Source organism: Monodon monoceros, unplaced genomic scaffold (genome assembly GCF_005190385.1).
Source record: "Monodon monoceros isolate NGI ecotype Baffin Bay Population unplaced genomic scaffold, NGI_Narwhal_1 Super_Scaffold_13, whole genome shotgun sequence".
In the NCBI taxonomy this organism is placed as follows: Eukaryota; Metazoa; Chordata; class Mammalia; order Artiodactyla; family Monodontidae; genus Monodon; species Monodon monoceros.
The window spans coordinates 81475907-81502684 of record NW_021703769.1 but is presented as its reverse complement, the minus strand read 5'-3'; the positions used below and the strand labels follow the sequence as shown (position 1 = coordinate 81502684).

Genomic DNA, 26778 nt, shown 5'->3' with positions numbered 1-26778 from the left:
CGGGTCTAGCTGAAGAGCTGCTGGAGGTATTTTGTCCTCTCAAGACCTAGGACAGACCTGGTGTCGGTCCCTGATGCCCAGGTCCCCTCTGCCCCGTCCTTCCTCGGGGTCTCCGCCAGCCCGCCCAGCCTGGGACGAGCCTTACCTGTCCACAGATGGCAGCCTCCCCCTGCATGAGGAAAGGTGAGCAGCTGGGTCAGGGCCCATCTCCCCCAAGAGGAAACAGGTGTGAGGAGGGAGACTATGGCCTTGGACCCAAGTGAAGCCCATAGCGGAAGGTCAGCCTCCCTATGAGCCCTTCCTGCTGCTGATCAAATATCACCCCACAGCCTCATCATCCTCAGGGAAAATTAAGATGCCCCAATTCCCGCACCTGTAAAATGGGCACAGCTCCGACCCCAGGGGGTCATTCTGCGACGTAATGAAGTAACGCACCAGAAATGCTTGTGTGTCACCCAGGACACAGCTCCTGTCTGAGCATCCGGAGCAGAATCTGGTTTGTCTGTCCCTGGAATTAGAGAGAGGGACACACACTTGCCCCCTGGAAGAACTGTGGTTTATGGTTACAACCCAGATGTTCAAAGAGCAGTGAAAAGACCTGTGTTTTTTTTGTTTGTTTTGTTTTGTTTTGCGGTACGCGGGCCTCTCACTGCTGTGGCCTCTCCCGTTGCGGAGCACAGGCTCCGGACGTGCAGGCTCAGCGGCCATGGCTCACGGGCACAGCCGCTCTGCGGCACGCGGGATCCTCCCGGACCGGGGCACGAACCCGTGTCCCCTGCATCGGCAGGCGGACTCTCAACCACTGCGCCACCAGGGAAGCCCGAAAAGACCTGTTTTAATCAAATCTGGCAATTTTAAAAACGGCCACACCTCCCTCTGCTAGTAAGTAATAAATTCACTGAGCAACAGAGAAGGAGCCACACGTTCAGGCCCAGCCTGTTGGCAGATGTTGGAACTGCCCGAAACAGCTTCAGGCTCAAGAAGGTGGGGCGCAGGGAGGTGCAGGAAGTCACCTGGGCCTCCCTGACTTGGGCTCTGGCAGCCGAGGTGGGGGTGAGGGTGCCACTGGTGACCCGAGGCTGCCTCCTGGGCGCTGGGCCTGAAAAGGAGCGCAGGCAGGATCAGGCACCAACGGCAAACAGCGGCCTGTGGTTCATCTGGGTGACTTTGGACCCAGGTTCTGGCCAGTTGGGCTCTGGCGGAGTCGATTCCTTACTTGTCCTCGTCTTTGGGGTCCCATGAAGGCTTTGTTTCCCCGACATTTGGGGGACAGACAGACAGAAAGAATAAGGAAAGTTCCTGCTTCTGCTGCCCCTCCCTGGGGCACCAAGGGCACCTCGGATGGGTCGGGGTGGCACTGCTGGGGGAGCCTCCCTAGGAGTCCCTCTGCTCTGAAGCTCCCAGGCCTTGCTTCCTAGTGCCGAGGAAGAGCGAGAGGATGGTGTGTATCGGCTGATGGGTTCGGGCGAGGCACCCGCCCGACCTGCCCAGCCACCCTGTGCCCACGTGCCAGCCCCGCCCTGGTGAAACTCCCCCAGCACAGGCTGGCCTGGAGTGGCTGATGCAGGCGGTCACCCCTGTATGTCAGCCTCGGTGTTACAGGTTTGGGGCAAGGGAAGCTGAGTCAGGAGGGGATTCCCAAAGCAGCCTTGGTGCTCCCTGTCCTAGGACACCACCTCCTGAGAGCAGGGGCCTCATCCTCTTGTTCACTCTGGTGCCTCAACCCGGCCCGACACATCACAGCCGCCTCCAAAGTTTGTTGACATCACAAGTGAATGACTGGTGCGGAGCAGACATGAGCAGTACACACACCCTGCCCTAGAGAAGCCCTCGGTCCACAGCCACTGGGGAAGGAGTCAGGAGAGGGGTGTGGAGAGCAACCCAGGTTGCATCAACAGCAAGAAGGAAGGGCCTTTTAGATGGAGGGAACACCTCCGAGGTGAGGGGTCGGTGGGAGTGGAAGAGAGGCAGGGCAGGAGGAGAGGCCAGCGGAGGCTGAGGAAGGCCTGCCGGCCAGTCCAGTGGGAGGCCCTTGGTGGACAAGTGCCACTGATGCTTTTCGGAAGAGGACTGACGCGTAGACCTTCATGTAGGAAGAAGACACTGCAGAAGGCGGACTGGGGCAGATGGGAGAGAGGGAGAGTGACACAGTGACAGCGAGCTCAGCCGGGGACCCAGCTGGGCAGTGGTGCTCAGGTGGGAGCAGAGTGGGCGTGGAGAGACACAGAAGGAGTTACAATAAAACCCTGTGTCTGGCTGAATGAGGATAAGAGGGCTAAGCCTGCAGCAGATTTTCCTGGAGAAGCTTCCAGACGAGAGTGGATGCACATCTGGCCCCGCCTCTGGCTCACCCTGCAGACTGAGGTGGTGCATTGGCCGGACACACAGACATCAGCCCACCTGGGTCCTGACACGCCACAAACCCACAGCCATTCAACAGTGGTGGACGGAGATCCCACTGGCGCCGGGCACCTTCTAGCAGTGGGGATGCAGCCGAGAACTCAACAGGTAGGGGTCCCTACATGGGACTTCTGTTCTAGCAGAGGGCAACAGGCGATAACCCTGAGCACAGAGAGTGAAAACTGCTCTGGGGAATGATGACGTCGAGTAGGGGGTCAGACAGGGACAGGGACGGGTCACCAAGGGAGGCAACAAGCAGAGGTGTCCGTCATGTTCTCTGCCCAGTGCAGTGACTGACTGCAGCTGATGGTCGGTGGATACCTGAGGGTGTGACTCAGGAGCAGTCCCGAGGGTGCTGGCTGGACCCACGGGAGGAAGCCACCAAGAATCCTTGCAGGAGACTTAAGTAGCTGAGAGTTGGTTTCAAGGATCTTCTGATGCTCTGAGAGGTTGCACAGGGCTGAGAAGTGGCTGGAGAGCAGTGGACAGCCACAGAAGAGCTGGGCTTGGGTTCAGGACATGAGCAGCCACCAAGGGGGCTGGGCAGCAGGGAACTGTGTGCCAGGATGACGCAGCTGCCAGCATCACCTTGGACCTGGAAAGACGTGCTATACCCTGGCTGCTGGGGCCCCAGAGGGCATGCCTGGTCCATAGTCTTCATAGTGGGAGGTGACCTTCCTACTACCAAGATTCATATCATGGGGGTTTCTCAATATGGGAAGGAATTCAGCTTCTGGGCAGGCCAAAGAGAGAAAAAACCCAAGTGTTCATCCCAGGAGGAGAATCTGTCTTTCGCAACAGATTTATTTTATTGAGCAACTATTGCCTTCGGGGTAATATTTGCTTCCCTACCTCCTCTATTCTCCCATCCCTACCTCTGTCCCCGCCAGGAGGCATCCCCTAATAGGGCCTCTCACCTGAGGGGCGCACATAGGGCGACTTGGCTCCCAGCTCATATTCACAAAAGTCCTTCAGTGTTTGCTTTTGACATTATTCAGTTTTGATTTTGAGACTCGCAAGGACTCTGGAGCCAGGTTGCCTGAGTTTGGATCCTGCCTCTGCCACTTACTAGCTATGTGACCTCGGCTGAAGTACTTAACCCCTCTGTTTCTGTTTCCTCTTCTGTAAAATGGGAATGCCAATAGCTTACACCAGTCACAAAAAGCCACATATTGAATGATGCCATTTATAGGAAATGTCCAGATTAGGTAAATCCATAGAGACAAAAAGTAGATTTGTGGTTTCCAAGGACTAGAAGGAGGGGCGCGATGGGGAGTGACAGCAAATGAGTGCAGAGCTTCTTTTAGGAATGATGAAAATATTCTAAAATTAGATAAAGTTTAAAGAGTTATCACAAAATGCTTAGAGCAGTACCTGAAATATAGAAAATGATTTGTAAGTCATTGTTAAGGAAAACTCACTTCCAGATGAAGGCATTCACCCTGATGAGCTTGGGGAAAATATGCTCATAATGTAATTTTAAAGTGGTATTCCATTCCTGAATCTCACTGTCTGTCGGGTACTTTTATAAATCCTGTAATTATCTTGGGGATAGCATTGTGCATTCATTCATTTTTACCATACTGGGGCCCCACCTCCATAAATGGGTGGTGGCTCAGGGCTCTGAAAGGCCACCACATCTGGCGAGCTGTCCTTGACTCAGTCAGCTTTAGACACAGGATCTAGAAGGCAACAGAAGGTGAGGACTTCATACAAAGGCATTTAGAAGGAGAGTTGAGGATGAGGTGTGTGGCCTTTGTTTCATTGGCAGAGAACTAGGAAGAGGTGATTTCCAAGCTGCATGGTCTCTTTATTTGCTCAAAGCTGAATTAAAGTAATGCAACCACAAAAAGGATTCAAGTCAGCAAGCGGCAGTCATAGAAACCCTATGGAGGGTGCCCTATGGCAAGACCACTAGTGTGCATAACCTAGGGCTCTCTGGGAGGAAAAGAGCCTTGATTAGTAATGTTTGCCAATTTCCATGGTGTAAATACTCAAGCTATAGACATGATATCACTGGAGTCAGAGTTGGCAAGAGTTGTGCAGTAGTACAGTATTATATAGCATTTCTGCTATACTATATAGCTACAACAGATGTAAATAACCTCAAGGGCTTCCCTGGTGGCGCAGTGGTTGAGAGTCCGCCTGCCGATGCAGGGGACATGGATTCGTGCCCCGGTCCGGGAAGATCCCACATGCCGTGGAGCGGCTGGGCCCGTGAGCCATGGCCGCTGAGGCTGCGTGTCCGGAGCCTGTGCTCCGCAACGGAAGAGGCCACAATAGTGAGAGGCCCGTGTACTGCAAAAAAAAAAAAACAACAACCCTCAAAGCATAGATAACAGTAAATGTAGCAAAATTATTGACTTTTTAGTATTTATAACCTTTGCTTTTTAATAACAACTTTGAGATATAATTCACAAACCACAAAATTCACTCCTTTAAAATGGATTTTAGTATATTCACGAAGTTGTGCAATGATCACCATTATTTAATTTTAGAATATTTCCAACACCCCCCAAAGAAACCCCATACCTATTAGCAGTCACTCCCCATTTCTTCCCTTGGCCCTAGGCAACCACTAACCTAATTTCTGTCTCTATGGATTTACTTAATCTGGACATTTCATAAAAATGGAATCATACAATATACCTTGCGTGACTGGCTCTTTTCACTGAGCATAACGCTGAGGTTCATCTGTGTTGATTGGTCTCACTGAGGTTCATCTGTGTTGTAACACGTATCAGTACTTCACTCCTTTTTATTGCTGAATAATATTCCATTACAAGGATACACCATATTTTGTTAATCCATTTATCGGTTGATGGACATTTGCGTAGTTTCCACCTTCTGGCTATTATAAATAATGCTGCTATGAATGTCGGCGGACAAGGTTTGATGTGGACATATGTCTTCAATTATATTAGGTGTATATCTAGGAGTAGAATTGTTGGGTCATATGGTGACCCTACGTTTAACATTTTGAGGAACTGTCAGACTATTTTCCAAATCAGTTGCCCATTGGCACCTCATTTCCTAAATTTTTCTTTTACATTTTCAATCAGCCATCTGGTGTCACTGGCTCAGGAAGCTGCAATGTTAAACAGTTGCCACTGGTTGTTTTCAACAAACTGGGGGTAGTGCTGTTTGCACTAAGGGAGTTCTGAATCCTGTCAAATAAAGACAAATCCTGAGAATGATGCCTTTCTAGGGAGCTGCCTGACAGGTCAAATAGTGACAGTTTTCTGGGGATGCAGCTTTCGGGAGAGCTCCAAACCTGTTCTGTCCCCTCCAGTAGCTTAGCTAGGCTGTTCATTTTCACAGCTACCATGGTTGTGAGGTTGATGTTTTTCAAGACTACCACGGACATGGGAGAGAAGAATGTGGCTACAGCAAGTGAAAACACCACAAAGCTCACAGTTTTTACTGAGGTCAGCCATTTTTCTTTAATAAATGCTCCTTGTGATGTTGCAAACCTTTGGCTAATTTCTAGAGTTCTGAAGAAGTTGATTTTGACAATTTTTGCTAGTTTTCTCATTGCTTTCCATTCTGAAAATGCTTCTCCTTATTACTTTTGTTTTTAACATAATTTATTTAATTGCAAGTTTATATAAATTAATTTTCAACAATGGCTGTGTCTAACAACTGGCATGCAAAATTCCTGAAGATTTAACAATTGGCTTTCACAAGCTGGTACCAGCTGGCTCCAGTATACCACTGACAGGACCCTCACAGATGCACCCATTTGATCCACCTCAGCCCTGCAAACATTTAGGGTACTCAGAGATGCATGCTTATCCAGTACTAAACTGAATCCATATCCCTTGAATCCAGCCCTCAGCCAGAGCTTGCTGGCAGGACAGACAATGCCTGTAGAATCATCCAAGTGATGGCTTGGCATGCAAGAAAAATTGGAAAAGGCCGAGCACAGGTGAGAACAGCTATAGAAACACTGAAAGATATTGCTTCTCATCTTAGGGATCTAATCCCAAATTGTGCCAAAGGTTGTTTTCTGATTCCTAGAGGAAACTAAACAAAGCAAACAGGTTCTTATTTGCTTTATAAATTCTCTAACTGGAAGTCTTCAAGAGAATCACTGGGCAAAGATGTGAGCAGTGAGGTAGGTGGTAGGTTAAAGGTTTCCATTAGACACCGCCCGAGGAATGTGCACCTTAACCCTTGCTCTGTGAAGTGGAAAGGAAAAAAGTTTTTAAAAAAACTTTTCAGCTGGTCGATTAATAACGAAACCTGCTTTGGGATTGTGGTCTGACATGTGGTCGTTGGAGCTCACTTTAATTATGATTAACAGCCACAAGGATTATGAGTCAGGGCTTTGGTTGGGCCAGCACTGCTGCACGCAAATCCAGTGACTCCCCACGGGAAACAGTGTGAGCATTCCCTGGCTTTCTCAAACTCAAAGTCCGGAGCTTCCTGATCCAAGGAGAAGCACAACAGGGTGATTGTGGCTCTTTTCCAGACCTTTGCCTTCCTTTCCTTTCCCACATAGAGATCAGCAGACAGCCATATACGCTTTAACCCAGCACTTCCACGTTCCAGCTATTTGTTTACTTAGGTGTTTATTGGCTTGCCTTAATCATTCAACAAATATCCCCTGGGCATGGTCCATGTGTCCACACGGGGTTAGCCCCCCACAGAGAGCTGGCATTTGGGATGGACATTTGAGGAGTCCGGAGAATTGGGGAGGCTCCCCCGTGCTGCCCCATCTGATAAGATTCAAAACAGTCCCTCTCATGCACAAACTGGACTCTGGGTGCATTCTCCGGAAGAGCCCAGCATTTTCCCAGCCTCCAGGCTTCTGATCATTGTCACTTCTACCTGGAAAGTATTTTTTTCTCTACCCTTTCTGCAGAAGGATGCTCTCCTCACGTGTTGGCTGAGTCTTGTCACTTGGTGGGAAGAGGCGGGCATCCAGGACCAGGCACCACTGCTTTGGAGAATTCCTACTGGAGCCACCCCCAGAGGACACGTGCACAGTTCCTGTCCTTAGGGAACTTACAGGGACAATAAAATATGGCAGCTGGGATAGCAGTCTGTCCAGGGCCAGGGAGGGGCACTAGGCATTGCTAGTCATTTCTCCTGAGGTTGGGAGAGGTCTTCTTAGATGACATCATTCTTCAGGTGAGTCTCGACAGTGGAAAGGGAGTGTGCCAGGTGGCCAAGAAAGGACAGGAAGGGAACTCTTGCCAAGAGGAACAGCTTGAGCTCAGGAGCTGAACTAGTGGGTGCGAGGGGAGAGGTATTCTATTCTTGTTGAATTGAAATAAAAAAAGCCCAAAGCTCCTTGGTGGCTGATAGGTCAACCTAAGAAGAGTCTAAAACGTCTGTTGCAAGTAAAAAAGGCAGAAGACAAAACAGGCCTATTTTTACACGTTTTGAAATACTGAGAAAAAAATTCAGAATGGATTCTGGATGCTTTTCATTATCTTCTTTATACTTCCCTTTTTAAAAAATTGTAAAATAATTGCTGGCATCACCTGCTGCTCACCCACTTCTTGGTCTGCAGGGGGCGCACCGACGGCCACCCTCCCTCAGCCAGGGTGATGGGCGGGGCCTCCCAGGCGGGTGTGGAGCTGACGATTGGCGGGGTGGGCTGTCTATCACGGCGTCCCGCCCCCCCACCTTACGTCACATGACGCAGCCCATCATGGCGGTGGGAGCGCGGCAGCACTGGCTCGCGGCTCCGCAGAGCTGCTGCCGTTGCTTCTGTTGAGAGGCGGCGGCGGCGGCGCAGGCGGGCGGGTAGGAAGGATGGTGTTTCTGTGGTTGGAGCGGTGGGTGCGGACCAGGATCTGGGCTGAGGTTTGGCCGAAACGACGTGTGCTCAGGAGCAGCCGGCGCGGGTGCCGCTGAGGCAGCGGAGGGAGACAGGACCGACTGACGGACGGACGGAAGGCAACCCGAGAGCCAGTCTCCGGGGCTGCGCCGTGGGCGAGATGCCGGGGCCCCCGCCGTTGCTGCTGCTGCTCCTGGCCGCCGGCAGTGCCGGGGCCGCGCCACTTCCGCAAACAGGTGCAGGTGAGCGGGCCCGAGGCAGGGACGGGGCTGAGGGGACCGGGCTGCGGGGCCGCTGCGACGGGAGTGGCTGGGAAGGAGGCTGCAGGCCCGGTCCGGCCTCGGCGCCGAGGAATCGGAGGGCCTGCCGGGGCGGGAGGCCCGGGGAAACCAGTGATTAGGGAGATTTTGCAGCAAGGACATGTGTTGGGCGGGGGGGGCGGGCTGCCTCTCGAGGGCCGAAGCGGGGGCGAGGCGATGCGGATGGGGCTGGGGAGGACTGCGAGCGGGGCGGCAGCGATCGACCCCTCCCGGGGTAGACTGCAGCACCGACTCTGGACCTGTTGCCTGAAGGTCCTCAGCCTACATCCCTTGCTGGCAGTTCTGCTTCCTTTTCCAGATGTCACCTGCCTCCTGTGCTTTTCTCACATCTTATAAGAACCGTTTCTTAGCCCTAATCATACTTAAATGCAAATGACTTGGAGAGCTGCGCAGACTTTCCTTCGCTCCCTGTAACTTGTTCTGAAGTTGTAAATTGATTTTAGACGCTGTGCGTTTTATTCAGATTGAATCTCTGGGAATGAGAAGGAAACCACTCTATAAATATCTCTACTTTAGGAAGCCAGTGATTAGAGTAGCAGCCTTTGAATAACTATTGACAAAATGGCCCAAGGGTGATTGAAGTTTCTATTTTAGCTACGTCAGTGTGTGATTTTCTTTTTTTCTCCCCATCGTTTTCGTTTGTGGTTTATTTTCTCAGATAAAACTTCAGTCCAGGAAAGCATCTCAAGTTGGATAATTTTTTTTTTAAGGAAAAAAATAATCTAGGCTAATTTACCATTATCATCTGTTGCTTATCTTTGAAATGAGGGGAGACTGAAATTTCATAGCATCATGGAATCTTAGAGATGGGAGAGACCTTAAAGAAAATTTAGTCCAATTTCTTTCATTTTGCAGTTGAAGATAGTGAGGCCCTGGGGGTCAAATGACCTACCCAAGGTGACACAGCTAAATTTTAGGAGGAGCCACAACTTAAACCCAGGTCTTAGATTCCCCTAGCTGTGTGATTTTTCTGCTTTACCACTTCAGGTCTCTTGTTAGCTGTTTAGAATACTCTTGAGGTCAAGAGTTATTTTAGAATGATGTTAGTTGGGTGCAGAATGTGGAAGGTACTGTCCCTGGTAAAGACATATTTTTCAAACACACCTACGATGGAAGCTAAATATAATTGTTTCCAGAGACACACCAGGTTATGTCATTGAGTGCCCTTTAGTTGGGTATAAACTGTTATCATTGTACCACGTAGTGTATTGCGAAATTTCTGCCACTGCCTTAGATCAAATATGTGTAAGGTGAATTCTGTTTTCTGACCTGATAGATAAGAAGAGTGAATATTATGAGGAATGTATAGGCAGCCCAGGTATGAGTCACAGAAAGTACCTGGGAAATTATAAAAGACTGTAGGGAGAAGTGTCGATGTTGATATTGAAACATATTCATAGTGAAATTGAAAATTAGCACTAGAATAGGACAGTGGATAAAGATTACATATGTGAAAGGGATTCAAGAAGTTTCCAGATGACTTTGCTCTTAATCGAAGTTTTACATATTTTGTAAAACAGATTCTATTTAGGAAACTTTGGAAATGTGGCTGCTTATAAACCTTTTTTTTTTTTTGGCTGAACCGTGAGGCATGTGGGATCTTAGTTCCCCGACCAGGGATTGAACCCATGCCCCCTGCAGTGGAAGCTCGGAGTCTTAACCACTGGTCCACCAGGGAAGTCCCTATAAACCTCTTAATGTGTTTATTCCCTTCTTTTACTATTTCATGGAGGTATGAATCAAAAAATGGAAGTTTTTGTTGGAGTGTTGTATGTAAAACAAAGCAATCAAGAAAATTAATCCATAAATAGAAATATTAAATCTTGGCATTAAAAAAACGTAAAGAACTATTTGGTGACTTGTAGCAGCTTTTGTAGATTTTCCCTCATGTTCTATTGCTTGGAGGGTGTATGGTGAGACTTGTGGCCTATGGATGACAAATACCTACTACGGTTAAATTATGTGGAAAAAATGCACAATCACACATAGATTTGGGAGTTTTTATTTCCATTCAGAAGGGATTGTTAATCCTGGTAATGGGGGTAGATTCTTGACCAAGAAGAGTAAAGAAACCTTTGAGCTAATCCTGATAAGTGAGTTCGCTGGTTAAGAAAGAGGAACCCCTCTGGAACATACATAGTAGATAAAAGAGCAGTTAAACATTGAAAACAACTATCAAGCTTTTGATTATCTGGGGGCCTGTACTCTTTACAAAGGGAGAGCTGGCCATTTTCAAATTCAGAGTAGATCCGCTGTATATGGTCTTTGCCTCCTTGGCCTTATTCTGCTTAAAGTTCAAACTGGTTAATACTGCCTTGGAGAAAGCATGGCTTATCAACAGTAGATTGGAAAAAATACTTGAATTGTATCCTTTGCCAGCCTGTTTGCATGCGGAAGTGAGACAGTTAACTGAAATTCAGCATTTAAATCGAAGTTCATTTATCCCACGTTTCTTTGTCATCCAGAATCATTTCTAGGTTCTAAAGTTGAAAAAAGGTATTTACCCATTCAGTCATAGTAAGCTTTGTAAATATGTGGATTGCCTTTGCCCATCAGGCAAGAAGGCATTTCTAGGTCGAATTTGGGGGGGAGAATCTCTTTATCACTCTGAGAGTCCCTTATGTCCTCCCTGGGCGGGGGGGGGGGGGCTTTCCTGAGAATCTATATTTCTGCAAAGGCCCTTATTATATAGACTGAGATCCCGGTCCTCACTTAGGAAGCTTACGTAAAGGCAGGAAGTCCACTGTTTCACACACAGTTCAGTTACCAAACTAAGATTACAGTTAAATTCTTTTTCTCCAGATCATAGTTATCAGACCTTTCTTCTCTTGGCAAATATTTATGTGCCTTTTGTAAGATTCTCAGAATTCACATCATAAAGAAAGATGTTCTATGCGTGAAGGCATTCCTCTAAGTCCACAACTTGTTATTAATATTAGGACAGTGCTTAGACAAGGAAACTCACTTCTATTGTTCTGTGGCATATTAGGTCACCGAGTACAGAGGAAGCTTTTAGCAGTTCCAGATAAAGGACCTCACGGAAGTCTGTGAAGCCGGTGGGACTCAGCTACTGATTAAACAGCAGCTTGTGAAACCGGGGCTTTTGTTTTAGATTAAGCAAACAGGCTTGTATCTTGAAAAAGATTTCTGAAGTAAAGGAAGTGCTTTCTAAAGTGTGAATTTTTGTGTTTATTTTAACAGCTTCTGAGAGCTTTCCATGCAAATTCTTGTCAGGATATATGGCTCTAAGGCTTGAGATCTGATTTAGACTGGGAATGCTGTTAATTGCTTTCAGTAGGTGATATTTTGGGGTTAACTAAATATGTTCATTTGTATAGTAATAGGAAATCTGTCCAGCAACTTGGTAGCTGATCAGCATCGAAGTTATCAGATCTCTACAGTTTTGCTGATATCGATGTGCAGATGTGCTGACTGTTCACGCAATTCTCTTGAAATTTGGGCCCTCTGTGCTCCTGTGGGCTGTGTCACTTAGAACAGCTGTACATATAATGAAAAACACTTCGTAATGTAAATGTCATATAGGGGATAGCCAGGGTTCTGAGACTGTTTAAACAGACTGGTCCTCAAAAAAGTCCTTGTAGGTGGACATATAAAAAGAATCCACCTTTTCAGCTCAGTTGAGAGTAAAATTCGTGAACCAGTCACAGGAGGAGCAGGCGTTGTGGCCAGAGCTTGGACTTTGGAGTTAGTCTGGGTGTGAGGCCTTCCTCTGCCACTTTAAAGCTTTTAAGGCCTTGCCCAGTCACTTGACCTCTCCAAGCTTCTTAGAATTCAACTATTAAAAAAGGATGATGATAATATTTACCTAAGGGACTGCTGTCACGTGATAGCCATGCCTGCTACAGGTTTGGCCCTTGGCAACATAGATTCCTTCATTGCTTCAGATTTCTTTGTAAATTTGGTGGGTTATCCTAGAATTGACTAATGGTGGGTGGTATGGCTTCAAAGAAGGAAGTCACCGTGGTAGCTGCGTATCATGGAATGCCTAGAACTTATGGATGTAAAAAAATCTTTGTTTCTCAAAATAGCAAATTATATGATGGGTGAAGATCCTTTAGAGAGAAATCTGGCTTATTGAAGTATGATGTATAAGCTGGTAGTGTTACTTCTTTTTTTGTGGTACGTGGGCCTCTCACCGTTGTGGCCTCTCCCGTTGCGGAGCACAGGCTCCGGATGCGCAGGCTCAGTGGCCATGGCTCACGGGCCCATGGCTCACGGGCCCAGCCGCTCCGCAGCACGTGGGATCTTCCCGGACCGGGGCACGAACCCGTGTTCCCTGCATTGGCAGGCGGACTCTCAACCACTGCGCCACCAGGGAAGCCCTACTTCTTGAAATTTATAGTCTTGGGGAATTATGCTAGAAAATTTTAAGATGATCTGGATTAGTCTGCTTTTACATAATAAACCTGTTTTTGAACATCGAGATGACTAAAACTCTTGCATGTGAACAATTGCTGGTTTTAATTTACTTAAAGGAACCACGGGCAATCTAAGTTTGGTTGATCCCAAACAAAATTGTGTACTCGCAGAAAGTGTCCCTGAAGGGAGCCCGTTCACCCAGACTGTGGTAGGACCAGCACAGTGCTGAGGCTTCCCCTTAGAAAATGTCATTTGGAGAGACGAATGTGGCAGACTTGCTTTCTCTCTCTCTCTCTCTCTTTTAAAATTATGTATTTTTGCAGTCCTCTAGCGGTGCTTCACTCTTTGAAATTTTTATTTATTACTCAGACACGAGGAAAGGAATATTATAGAAAGGAGAAGCTGGACAAACGTTCCTGGTCTAAAACAAACTGCTGTATCTGGGGTGGTTTTTAGATTCGAATTCCTGCTTTTCTGTGAATCCTCATATGAAGACACTGTAAGAAAGCTGAGGAGATGTGGCAAAACCTGTGTCAGAGCAAAATGTTGGAGTGAAGTATTTTTAAGTTGTAGTAAATGACTGATTTGGAACCATGCCTTGGCATTACAGTTATTTGCCACAAAGAACAGGCATATCAGAAAAATAACCTCAATATTTCAAAAGAAGGTTTTGTGCAAAGGTTAGCCCAGTGCAGAAATTCCAGATTTCATTGGACTTTATTGTGATTCAAGTGGGCAACATGAGAACAGCTAAAGCCGAATGTCGCAACGCAGGTGCCTGAGACACAACACGGTGAGCGCCTTTACTTCTCTGAAAGCCTCTGCCCCCCACCCACTGCCCTCCACCCTGACTGCAGAAGAGCGCTTTGTACTCTTCTGCTTTCCTGGGGCTTCAGAGGGGTGGTGGTAAACCTAACATTTTATTTTTAACAGCTTGGCAGATTTTGCATTTTACTATATTATATGTTTGTTTTAAAAGGCTTAAATTCCCATTACCTCAAACAGATGTGCCACGACCCGGTGCTATGGTGCAGCTGGAGTAGCTCTGGGCACCCAGCATCTGACCCCAGTTTGGGAAGCTTTGGGCAGGGAGGTCATGGCAACTGAGTTTCTGCTGTCCCAGCCTCTGCTCTCCCCCTCTCATGGCACTTTCTTAACAGCTAAATTGATCTGCTCATGGTTTGCAAAATATCCTGTGCAGAGTTCCATCTTCCAGCGCTTCATATTCTGTGTGCAGTTGCCTGACTCTTCCCCTTGTATCTTTTAAGGGCTGTCATCTCCTTCTTTGTCTTTTTTTTTTAAACCTCTTTGCAGCCCCAGTTTCCCTACTGAGACCTTTCTCCTTGCCCAGGCTTGGCGATGGCCACCCCTGATGAACTCTTAGAGTGTTTCCTTGTGGGACAAGACGTTCCAGGGGATGCAGCATGAAAACGTGGGAATTTTCTAATTTATTTTCATTTCGCCCTTAAAAATTTTTGACTTATGTGACTTTTGAGGGATAGAGTGTATTGGTACACTAATGCATTTGTATAACTTGTAAATAAATTTACATGAAATGGAAGGACTACGAAGAAAATTTACTGGTGGGTTGTGTCATCAAAAAAAGGTTTGCGTTTGTTGTACTGGCCTACCACTTGCACTTAGCAAATACCACCTGTTTCTTTAAGTCCTGTCTCTTCACCTGGATTGTAAGCTCTGTGTCTCATCGCCTCAGTATTTCTCGTGTTTGCGTGGTTTTGAAGTTTGTGGGTGATGCTGAAGTATGAGAGAGATGGTGCTGGAGAACTGACTTCACCAGACCAGCACTCCAGAGCGTGCGTGTGTTAAAAGGAGGGGGTGTCAGCTTAGACCCTGTCATTGTCCTGCGAACTTCATCCAGCCCCAGTCCTTCACCTGGAATGAGGCCATGGATAGTTGTTTTATTTTTAGCCATAAACTTTTTCTTTTAGAACAAATGTAGATTTACAGGAAAGTTGCAAAGATGGTACAAAGAGCTCCTGTGTATCCTTTGCCCAGTTTTCCCTTTTGACGTTGGTAACGACAAGTAGCCGGTACTCATACATTGTAACCAGCGTGCAGACTTCACTCGCATTGCTTCAGTGTTTCCCTGATGTCCTTTTTCCGGTTCAGGATCCCACAGTGTGTCTGGTTGACATGGCTCCTTGGGCCCCTCCGGTCTGTTCCCTGTTTTTGATGATCCTGACATCTTGAGGAGTCCTGGTCAGGAGTTTTGTAGAACATCCCTCAGCTGGTGCATGTTTGATGTTTTTCTAGCTATTAGGCTGGGATTCTGTGTTTTGGGGAGGAAGACCACAGAGTTGAACTGCTGTTCTCATCACATCATGTCAAGGGTGCGTGCTTTCAAGACTACTAGTCCCTTGATCCCCCGGCCGAGGTGCTGTGTGTCAGCTTTCTCCACTGTCAGGTTACCCTTTCCTCCCTTCTCCGCGCTGTGCGTATGCACAGCGCGCACTTAGTGGTGATGAGTTCCGTGCCACCTCCTTGAGGTAGAAATTACCTGGGTTTCTGTACAGGGTATTTAACTATTCTTCCCCATTTATTTCCGTATTCAATTATTTATATCAGTATGGACACATGGATATTGATTTTACACTTTGGGTTATAATTCAATACTGTTATTTATTTTGCTGCTTAAATTGGCCCCTGGGAGTCCTTTCAGTTGGCTCCTGTGTCCTATAGACATATGTCCATCTTTCTTTTTTTTTTTTAAGCACTTCCTTGTTTTCTGGCGCTATAAGCTCACCTTGTATATTCCCTGCTCCAGCCCTAGGATCAGCCATGTCTCACGCAGCTTCCTTTTATTGGAGAGTGATATTAGAAACCAATATCTGGGCCCTGGATTTGCTTGCTGCTACTGGCACATTTATAATAGGGTTTTTCTTTTTTGTTTGTTTTTATTTTAACATCTTTATTGGAGTGTAATTGCTTTAAAATGGTGTGTTAGTTTCTGCTTTATAACAAAGTGAATCAGCTATACATATACATATATCCCCATATCTCCTCCCTCTTGCATCTCCCTCCCACCCCTCTAGGTGGTTCCAAAGCACGGAGCTGATCTCCCTGTGTTATGCGGCTGCTTCCCACTAGCTATCTGTTTTACATTTGGCAGTGTATATATGTCCATGCTACTCTCTCACTTCGTCCCAGCTTACGCTTCCCACTCCCCATGTCCTCAAGTCCATTCTCTACGTCTGTGTCTTTATTCCTGTCCTGCTCCTAGGTTCTTCAGAGCCACTTTTTTTTTTTTTTTTAGATTCCATAAATATGTGTTAGCATACGGTATTTGTTTTTCTCTTTCTGACTTACTTCACTCTGTATGACAGACTCTAGGTCCATCCACCTCACTACAAATAACTCAATTTCGTTTCTTTTTTTGTCTGAGTAATATTCCATTGTATATATGTGCCACATCTTCTTTATCCATTCATCTGTCGATGGACATTTAGGTTGCTTCCATGTCCTGGCTATTGTAAATAGTGCTGCAATGATCATTGTGGTACATGACTCTTTTTGAATTATAGTTTTCTCAGGGTATATGCCCAGTAGTGGGATTGCTGGGTTGTATGGTAGTTCTATTTTTAGTTCTTTAAGGAACCTCCATACTGTTCTCCATAGTGGCTGTATCAATTTACATTCCCACCAACAGTGCAAGAGGGTTCCCTTTTCTCCACACCCTCTCCAGCGTTTATTGTTTCTAGATTTTTTGATGATGGCCATTCAGAGTGGTGTGAGGTGATACCTCACTGTAGTTTTGATTTGCCTTTCTGTAATGATTAGTGTCGCTGAGCATCCTTTCACGTGTTTGTTGGCAATCTTATATCTTCTTTGGAGAAATGTCTATTTAGGTCTTCTGTCCATTTTTGGATTGGGTTGTTTGTATTTTTGATATTGAACTGCATGAGCTGCTTGTAAATTTTGGAGATTAATTCTTTGTCAGTTGCTTCCTTTGCAAATATTTTCTCCCATTTTGAGGGTTGTCTTTTCGTCTTGTTTATGTTTTCCTTTGCTGTGCAAAAGCTTTTAAGTTTCATTAGGTCCCGTATTATAGGGGTTTGATCCTCTGCTTCCTGTATCTAATCCTAGGTGTTGGGAAAAGAGAGAGAGTCAGTGAGAGATTTTGGAGGGACAAAGGGCCTCTAAGAGACAGATGACTTGGACAGACCCTGTGCACGTTTGACCGTGTCACTTGACCACCGTTTAACCGCCTATTAATACCATCGTATATACTACACATCCCACACTTGTGGTATAGTGGTATTGGCAAGATGTTATTTTTATTTTCAGAGCAATGGATATTTGAAAGATTTTATTGACTCTCTCCAAGAGCAGCCTAATCTCTAAGAATAGGAGGGAAACCTTGTAAGCTTAAGGGTCTAGTTAGAGAGAATTATTTTAGGGGGCCTATCAGCTTTGGAAATTGTTGAAAGGGATCATAGGCAACTCCTTTAATTGGTGAAAGTTCAGATATAACGTCCAGTGGCAAGTCTCTTGGAAAGCACAGGGGGCTGTAGACTTGCTGTGATTTTTTTTACGGAGCTTTTTGTTTCTTTTCATTTTTTATTATGGAAAATTTCAAACATACACAAAAGTAGAATAATTAATATAATGAACCCTCATGTGCCTGTCACCCAGCATCAGCAATTTTGAATTTATGGTGAATCTTGTTCACGTGTACCTTTCCCACTGGCCCAGTGGCCCCCACTGTTTTGATATAAATCCCAGCCACGGTATCAAGTTCAGCTGAAATTGTTTCAGGAAAAAGTAAAGATGTTTTTATAAAACAGGATTATTTGCATCAAGATCACCCAGGTACTTGTAGAAATGCAGGTTTGGGGGCCCCCAAACAAACCAGCTCAGTTGGAATTCTGGATGTTGGCCCGGAAATCTGCATTTGTAGTACTTTTCAGGCGATTTCTCCAATCCCGAGACACAAAATGTTTTATCTTCTACTAGAGACAAAATAATATCAGTTATTTAATAGAAATCTATTGACTTGTGGAGCTAGTGAGACTCAAGGAAGGAAGAACAATTTAAAATTAAAAGATTCATGTCAACACCTAAAATCTGAAGTGCTCTCTGCTCCTGACCACCATACATGAGTATCATTCTGAAGAAACCTCCTGTGCAAAGTATGTGTGCTATAACCACAAAGGAATTTAAACAGGGTAGAACACACTTACAGCACTTAACCGCTCCAAAGACCTTTCCTTTCATTCATTTTTTTTTTTGTAACTTTAGCCCCTTCTCTGGGAGTCAGTATAAATAATAACCTCTTTACATTTTATAAATCTCCTGTATAAATAATCAGTAAAAAAGAATCGTGAGCTGGTAGCCTGACAGTCAGATGCCAGTACTGTGAGCTGTGAACCTCATGGTGTAGACGTTCCTGCCCTGGCCTGCCAGGGTTCTGCCCACTGCAGCTCAGACCAGCAAGGAAACTAAGCTTGAGCAGGTATAACTCATGACATTCTTAGTTCTCCAGGTGACAGATGTGCATGCTTTGTGAGAGTCCCTGATTCTTGACCTGTACAAGAACTTGCGGGGTTAGTTTTTTCCAGTATAATACCATGTTGTTAACATTTTGCTATAAAAAAAGTTTGTTTTTCTAAACTGGTTTATTTTGGAATAGCCTCGGGTTTGTAGCCCATTTTGTATTTTTCAACAGGTACTTTTTTTAAAGCTAGTTGACGTAATTTGATGTACTTTCTGTGGGTGTATTGATGTGTACAAAATATTTTTATGACGAGCTAAAGAAAGCAAACTATCCCTCTCTAAAACTGCTACAGAATGATGATTGTATAATCAGTTGGCTTTGATTAAGAACGTCATAGGCCCGGGACTTCCCTGGTGGCACAGTGGTTAAGGATCCGCCTGCCAATGCAGGGGACACGGGTTTGAGCCCTGGTCCAGGAAGATCCCACATGCTGCGGAGCAACTAAGCCCGTGCGCCACAGCTACTGAGCCTGTGCTCTAGAGCCCGCGAACCACAACTACTGAGCCCGCGTGCCACAACTACTGAAGCCCTTGCACCTAGAGCCCGTGTTCTGCAACAAGAGAAGCCACCGCAATGAGAAGTCCGTGCACTGCAACGAAGAGTAGCCCCTAGTCGCTGCAACTGGAGAAAGCCCGCGCGCAGCACTGAAGACCCAACGCAGCCATAAATAAATAAATAAATAAATAGATAGATAGATAGATAGATAGATAGATAGATAGATAGATAGATAGAACGTCATAGGCCCACACACTAGTACAGATAATTCTGGACTCTGTTTTCGTTTTTTGTTGGGTTTTTTTTGGCAATACATATGCTTTGCACAGGAGAAAAGAATTTCATTCTAAGAATCTAGGATAGTGATTTTTGAGAGAGAAGTTACTCTTATCCTAAAGTGAAACCACTAGAATTTAATTTTTATTTTTTATTTTTTTTTAATTTTTAAAAATTTATTTGGCTGTGTCGGGTCTTAGTTGCAGCACACGGGATCTTTGTTGCAGCACGTGGGATCTTTCATTGCAGTGCACCGGCTTCTCTAGTTGTAGTGCACGGGCTTCTCTCTAGTTGTGGTGTGTAAGCTCCAGAGTGCGTGGGCCCAGTAGTTGTGGCACATGCGCTCTCTAGTTGTGGTGCACAGGCTTAGTTGCCCCACGGCATGTGGGATCTTAGTTCCCCGCCAGGGATCGAGTCCGCGTCACCTGCATTGGAGGGCAGATTTTTAACCACTGGACCACCAGGGAAGTCCAGAATTTAATTTTTAAAAACTCGTGGGTTTTTTTTTTTCTCCTTGAGGTCCATGTTCAGAGTCCATCCTGAAAGTGTCTTTTTCCCCTTTTTGCTACACTGAACAGGAGGCTTGAGTTTGATGTGATATAACTGCAGCCTTTAATTATGGCAGGTAAATCTCTAAGACTTTTTGGACTTAGAAGACAGAGGAGGATGAGTTTGCAGTCATTTTGCACATTTAAAATATCTACTCTAACCAACCAGTAATTGTAAAATTCTGTAGTTTCAGTTTATTGCAAAACCGAAGGTTGTGATCTACTGGTTACCTCTCAGATTAGCCTCTGAATTTAAGTTTAGCGTGTTTTTCACGCTGCAGATTCTTCCTCAGAACCCTCAATAAATTCAACCTGCGCTCCTTTCAGAAAGAAAAAAATAATCCCTCTTCCTGGTGCTACCTGGCAGTGTGCCTCCCTAGAATGGTTCTGTGTCAGCAGCAAGTGTTACTTTCCAAGGATGCAGGCTGCAGCTTCCAGGCGCAGAGCCCCACTTGACTCTGACTTCAGACTGTTATTAAAATGCAACACCCGGACACTGATTGCAGGTGAGGCACTGAAAAATAACGAACTTACCAAAATAGTCCCCTGGGAACACTCCACCAGAGGCCTGATGCGCAGTGCAATCCAGAAGTCTGTAATTCAGCTTTGTTTGCTTTAAATAAAAAATTTCAATAAAAGATCTGATTACCAATTTTCACTGTAGAGGCACTTGGAGAACTCATGCAATTTTGGAATTATAATCCTTTTGTATAGAACTTTAGAGCTGAAATGCCAGTTTACAGGTGAGGGAACTGAGGCCCAGAGATGTGAAGCAGTAAATTCAATCCCGTACAGCCTGTCAGAGGCTGACTTCATTCTGGGTTGAGGTGATCTGACATCCAGTCCACCCTGTTCTCCGGTTCACTGACTCGTACTTTCAGGAAAACTCTTACTAGTGTGATGCACACGCATAGACTGATTCCAGTTATTTTTCCTTTGAATATTTATTTCTATTTATTATCTGAAAGTCCTGAGTGAAATTTGAAAATATTTATGATATACTTGATTCTTGAAGTACTATAGATAATTCCTTATTGATTTAGGAAACGTGCTAACTTCCATAATGAGGCTCACAAAACCACATTCATATTTAATTTTTTTTAATTTGTAAGAACAACAACTTCCACCTATGAAGTGATTTGCACTGTTTAATTAAAGGTGATTTAAAAATATTTCTGACTTGAAAGAAATGTAATCGTAAACTTGTAAACGTTCGCTTGTGAACATGAAAAATACTTAAACACTGTGATTAAATGAATGCCTTTGTGGAGGCGTGGACCATGTCTAGAGTCTGCTGGAGGCTGTGGGCCCCAAGAAGGGTGCTCGCGAGCAGATTGTTTGTGTGTACTTTGAAGAGTCACAGGCAGGCGTCAAGAAATGTATGTGGCGTTGTAGACACGTCATTTTCCTCCTTGTTCTCTCAGCTCCTTTTTTTTTTTTTGTGGTACACGGGCCTCTCACTGTTGTGGCCTGCGGAGTGCAGGCTCAGCGGCCATGGCTCACGGGCCCAGCCGCTCCGCGGCATGTGGGATCTTCCCGGACCGGGGCACGAACCCGTGTCCCCTGCATCGGCAGGCGGACTCTCAACCACTGCGCCACCAGGGAGGCCCTCTCTTAGCTCTTTAAGACCACCTCCTTGATTGATGCCCTTGATCCCATCCTGCCTCATCTCTTGCTTCCCTCCAGGGCTCAGTCAGCAGCAGCAGTAGCTTCCATATTTTCTCCTGGACCCTCTCTCTCAGTTCACATATAAAAGATGACAATTTAATGTATGTATTTTCCCGCATAGCTTTATTCTACTTTTGAATAACTTTATTAGTGTAAGTTCTCAGGAGTAGTTAAAAAAAAAAAAGTGAACCATTCTTATGTTTCTTTTGCTACTAATCACCATATTTCTTTCCAAGACACTTTTTTTTTTTACACCTTTATTGGAGTATAATTGCTTTACAATGGTGTGTTAGTTTCTGCTTTATAACAAAGTGAATCAGTTATACATATGTTCCCATATCTCTTCCCTCTTGCATCTCCCTCCCTCCCACCTTTCCTATCCCACCCCTCTAGGTGGTCACAAAGCACTGAGCTGATCTCCCTGTGCTATGCGGCTGCTTCCCACTAGCTAGCTATTTTACGTTTGGGAGTGTATATATGTCCATGCCACTCTCTCGCTTTGTCACAGCTTACCCTTCCCCCTCCCCATATCCTCAAGTCCATTCTCTAGTAGGTCTGTGTCTTTATTCCTGTCTTAACCCTAGGTTCTTCATGACATTTTTTTCCTTAAATTCCATATATATGTGTTAGCATATGGTATTTGTCTTTCTCTTTCTGACTTACTTCACTCTGTATGACAGACTCTAGGTCCATCCACCTCATTACAAATAGCTCAATTTCATTTCTTTTTATGGCTGAGTAATATTCCATTGTATATATGTGCCACATCTTCTTTATCCATTCATCCGATGATGGACACTTAGGTTGTTTCCATCTCCGGGCTATTGTAAATAGAGCTGCAATGAACATTGTGGTACATGACTCTTTTTGAATTATGGTTTTCTCAGGGTATATGCCCAGTAGTGGGATCGCTGGGTCATATGGTAGTTCTATTTGTAGATTTTTAAGGAACCTCCATACTGTTCTCCATAGTGGCTGTACCAATTCACATTCCCACCAGCAGTGCAAGAGTGTTCCCTTTTCTCCATACCCTCTCCAGCATTTATTGTTTCTAGATTTTTTGATGATGGCCATTCTGACTGGTGTGAGATGATATCTCATTGTAGTTTTGATTTGCATTTCTCTAATGATTAATGATGTTGAGCATTCTTTCATGTGTTTGTTGGCAGTCTGTATATCTTCTTTGGAGAAATGTCTATTTAGGTCTTCTGCCCATTTTTGGATTGGGTTGTGTTTTTTGTTACTGAGCTGCATGAACTGCTTGTAAATTTTGGAGATTAATCCTTTGTCAGTTGCTTCATTTGCAAATATTTTCTCCCATTCTGAGGGTTGTCTTTTGGTCTTGTTTATGGTTTCCTTTGCTGTACAAAAGCTTTTAAGTTTCATTAGGTCCCATTTGTTTATTTTTATTTCCATTTCTCTAGGAGGTGGGTCAAAAAGGATCTTGCTGTGATTTATGTCATAGAGTGTCTGCCTATGTTTTCCTCTAAGAGTTTGATAGTGTCTGGCCTTACATTTAGGTCTTTAGTCCATTTTGAGCTTATTTTTGTGTATGGTGTTAGGGAGTGATCTAGTGATCTAATCTCATACTTTTACATGTACCTGTCCAGTTTTCCCAGCACCACTTATTGAAGAGGTGCTTTCCTCCTCTGCCGTCCATACACCCTTGTCTCCATCTGCCTCTACAGCGTCCTGTTTCCTGTTTGACCCTGTTTCTTTGTCCCATCCCCATCCCTTAAATGTTGTTCCCACCCCCTCGTCCCTCTCTTTTCTATTCCCCTCCCCGTCTCCTCTCTTTTTGCATCAATTAGTGCATGTAGATATTTTTTAAAGTGAAAGTGTTCCAGAGCTTATAATAAAAATAGCTTAGGGAGCCCCTGTCCCACATCCTGTTCTTCATCCCTACTCTCTGCTCCCCTGGGCATTGCCTGCCAGCTCTTTTAGCCATGTTGCTAAAGAACAGGGTGGAACCACTATTTCTTGGTTTCAGTAGGTACTGAATTTCTGCTATGGAAGAAGAGGATTTATATACTTACACACGTACACACTCTCCCCCTCCTCAGCATCGTTATTTACACTTTTTGGTTAAATCAGCATTCTTTTTTTTTTTTTTTTTTTTTGCGGTACGCGGGCCTCTCACCGTTGTGGCCTCTCCCGTCGCGGAGCACAGGCTCCAGACGCGCAGGCTCAGTGGCCATGGCTCACGGGCCCAACCGCACCGCGGCATGTGGGATCCTCCTGGACCGGGGCACGAACCCTTGTACCCTGCGCCTTGAACCCACCTTGAACCCTCTCAACCACTGCGCCACCAGGGAAGCCCCAGCATTCATATTTTTATGACTACAAATACTATTCGCAGCTGAGCCTATAGTGTATCTGATGATTAAATTTCTTCGGCATCTTTTGTTTTAGCTAGATGTTATCATTTCCTTAGCTCTTTGTGAGTGTATCATTAATTTGTCCCACGCTCCTTGGCAGGAGTTGAAATGTCCTCTCGCTGGGTTGGCTACGCCCGGTGCGGGGCTTGGGTGGCTCTCCCACTGCCCCCAGCGCTCTGCTGCCAGGTCTGAGGCCACCTGATTTCCTCTCCCACGTGGCCTCTGTTCCCTGCCTTGGATAGAAGCTTTTGAGACTTTCTCTCTAAATTCCGGAAGGTTGCAAAGCGATGCCTTGGCGTGAGTCTTTACCGTTCATCCCACTCATCAAGGTGGGTACGCAGTGGGCCTTTTGAATCTGGAAAGTGGCGTCCTTTAGTTCCAGAAGAGTTTCATACACATATATTTTTAGGGAGTTATTTCCTCTTCCTTTTCTTTGTTCTTTTCCTCCTGGTACGTCTGTTAGTTGAATGTTGGGCTTTTTTGGAGTGAACTTCGACTCTCCTTTTGTTCACGTTTTATCTCTTCGTTCTACTGTGTGACGGCCTTTGTTTTTTCTACTACACTTTATTTCCAAGAGTTTTTCCTTCCTCCCCCACCCCCTTTCTAAATAGCATCTTCTCATGAGTGTAATATCTCCTCTTATTTCTGAGGATATTAATTATAGCTTTGTAATAATTTTTAGGTTTTTTTTTTTTAACCACTGTATGGTCTGCCTCCTTCAGATCCCTTTTTCTCTCTTTGGTTTGGTCACTTTCTTTCACTTTTTTTTTTTTTGGCGGTACGCGGGCCTCTCACTGTTGTGGCCTCTCCCGTTGCGGAGCACAGGCTCCGGACGCGCAGACTCAGCGGCCATGGCTCACGGACCCAGCTGCTCCGCGGCATGTGGGATCTTCCCGGACCGGGACACGAACCCGTGTCCCCTGCATCGGCAGGCGGACTCTCAACCACTGCGCCACCAGGGAAGCCCTTTTTCACCTTTTTTAAGGAGGGTTTTCTCAAATGTCAGGCGATCCTTGAAAGCCTGCCCATGTTGAAGAATGAGGGACACCGATGCGAGATGTCCCCTGCGACCCTTTCCCCTCACACTCCTTGTCGCATCTGCCGCCAGGTCCCAGGCGCTCCTGCCTCAGTGCCTTGGAGTAGGAGTGTGCCCCTGAGCATCACCACGTGGGAGCTGTGTGACCCGGGAGAAGCATCTTTGCCTCTCCCGGGTTCAGCTTCTTCACTTTAAAGTGGGGCTAATAATAGTACCCACCTCAAAGGGTCGTTATGGGGTTGGATGAGTTTAGAACAGTGCCTGGCACATAGTAAGCACCATTTATGTATTAGCTATTTTTATAACCACCTGGGGCCAAACCACCATCATTTCTCCTGTGAATTATTCTAATATCAGAATGGGTTCCCTGATCACTTCATATAAAGTAACAATCTCCCACATCCCCTCCCTGCTTTATTTTTCCACATTGCTTATCACCGTCCAAGGTACCATATATTTATTAATTTGCCTGTGGTCCGTCTCCTGCACGAGAATGTAAGCTGTGACTGCAGGGGCTTTGTTCTCTCCACTTCTGTACTCCCCGAACCTGTGGCAGTGCCTGTTCTGTAGAAGATGCTGGGTAAACACTTGCTGAATGAATCGATGTGTTGGGTGGGGCTTACTGGTGGGTAGACTTCACAGTCTGGTGATGGAACAGCTGTTTCCATAAGAGACCCTTGTCCGCAGAACTCTTCGAATTATCTATAGGTCTCTTGACTTGGGCTGGACGCCTGAGTGTCTGGAAGCACCTAGTTATATTGGGTTTATTTTTCTGTATAATATAAAGACAGTATCAGAGGAGCATTGTCAGATAGGAAGCCCTAGGTAATCTTGCCTTGATGTTCCATAGGCCCTTGTCCAGTTCAGTATTGTAAGCAGTTTCTGGCTTAGTTATGAAGGTAGTACTTTATTATGGAGAATTTTGAACATACACAAAGTAGACGGAAGAGTGTAATGAATTCTCTGTACCCCTCCCCCAGTCCAACCATCCCTATGGCCAGTCCAACTGCATCCGTACCACCGTCTGCTTCCTCTAAAGAGAGAACTTTTAAAGACATGGCCAGAGAATATGTGTCAATTATATTGGCAAGACTTTCAGTTAGACCTTAGGAAGCTGGAAAGGTTCTGAGACCATAGACTCTATCAAAGTGTTGTAGGAAATATTAAGAAACAGGTAGGCATGTTTATCTAGGATGTTTGGGGTCTGCCCTGCCTGGGAAGTAAGGAGCACACATCTAGGTCATCTGTCCTTTCCTTTTTGGCTGTATTTTGCAGGAAGTGTACCGGCTAAGTGTTGTGAATACAATACTGCCATTGACTTGCCTGCCCGATGCTACAGATTTCAATGGGAAGTTGTATGGAAAGACAGAATGTCCTTTTCCCCAGACATTAGTGGTGCACTGAAGTGGCCAGTTGTGGGGGAAGAAGCCCTGGGAAACTGGCCCAGGGTTTCTACTTCTGGGACCAGATCCTGCCTGTTCATCAGCTGGCTTCCTGGACCACAGGGAGGTCCTGATTCAGAGCTGTTACAAACATCTGGCACTGTGGATGACTCCACGCCTTAACTATGCCAACAACCTAATTAAGATTCTAGTTCATAAAATATGATCCCTGCCGTCATTTTCCTGGGGTGTGGGCCCAGGGTAGTCTGGCAGAGGTCATCTAAACCTGACATTCCTTTGGCCAAACTGTGACATTCCTTTGGCCAAGCTCACGTGAGATGAGCTCTTTTGTGGTAGTCTCCATCCTAGTTAGTGATTTTAAAATTGGAATAAAATGAGCCTCTGATAACAGCTTTTAATGGACACAGCTGAGAGAAACAGCGACTTCATCTAAAATGATCTCATTCACCGGTATTCAGTCAGTGCTCAAAGTATATAAGCTTTGGGCTTCCCTGGTGGCGCAGTGGTTGAGAGTCCGCCTGCTGATGCAGGGGACAGGGGTTCGTGCCCCGGTCCGGGAAGATACCAC

At 45.6% G+C, this 26778-nt stretch overlaps 1 protein-coding gene across 1 annotated transcript in view; it reads left to right on the top strand.

Moving 5' to 3' along the window:
- The first annotated feature begins 8048 nt into the window (after nucleotides 1-8048).
- The window catches only part of LMTK2 (lemur tyrosine kinase 2), an 82350-nt gene continuing 63620 nt past the window's right edge, over nucleotides 8049-26778 (top strand). Inside the window, exon 1 of the mRNA XM_029220068.1 lies at nucleotides 8049-8433. Within this exon, the coding sequence (XP_029075901.1) occupies nucleotides 8352-8433 (82 nt within the window). The 5' untranslated portion in view covers nucleotides 8049-8351. The remainder of the gene's footprint in view (nucleotides 8434-26778) is intronic.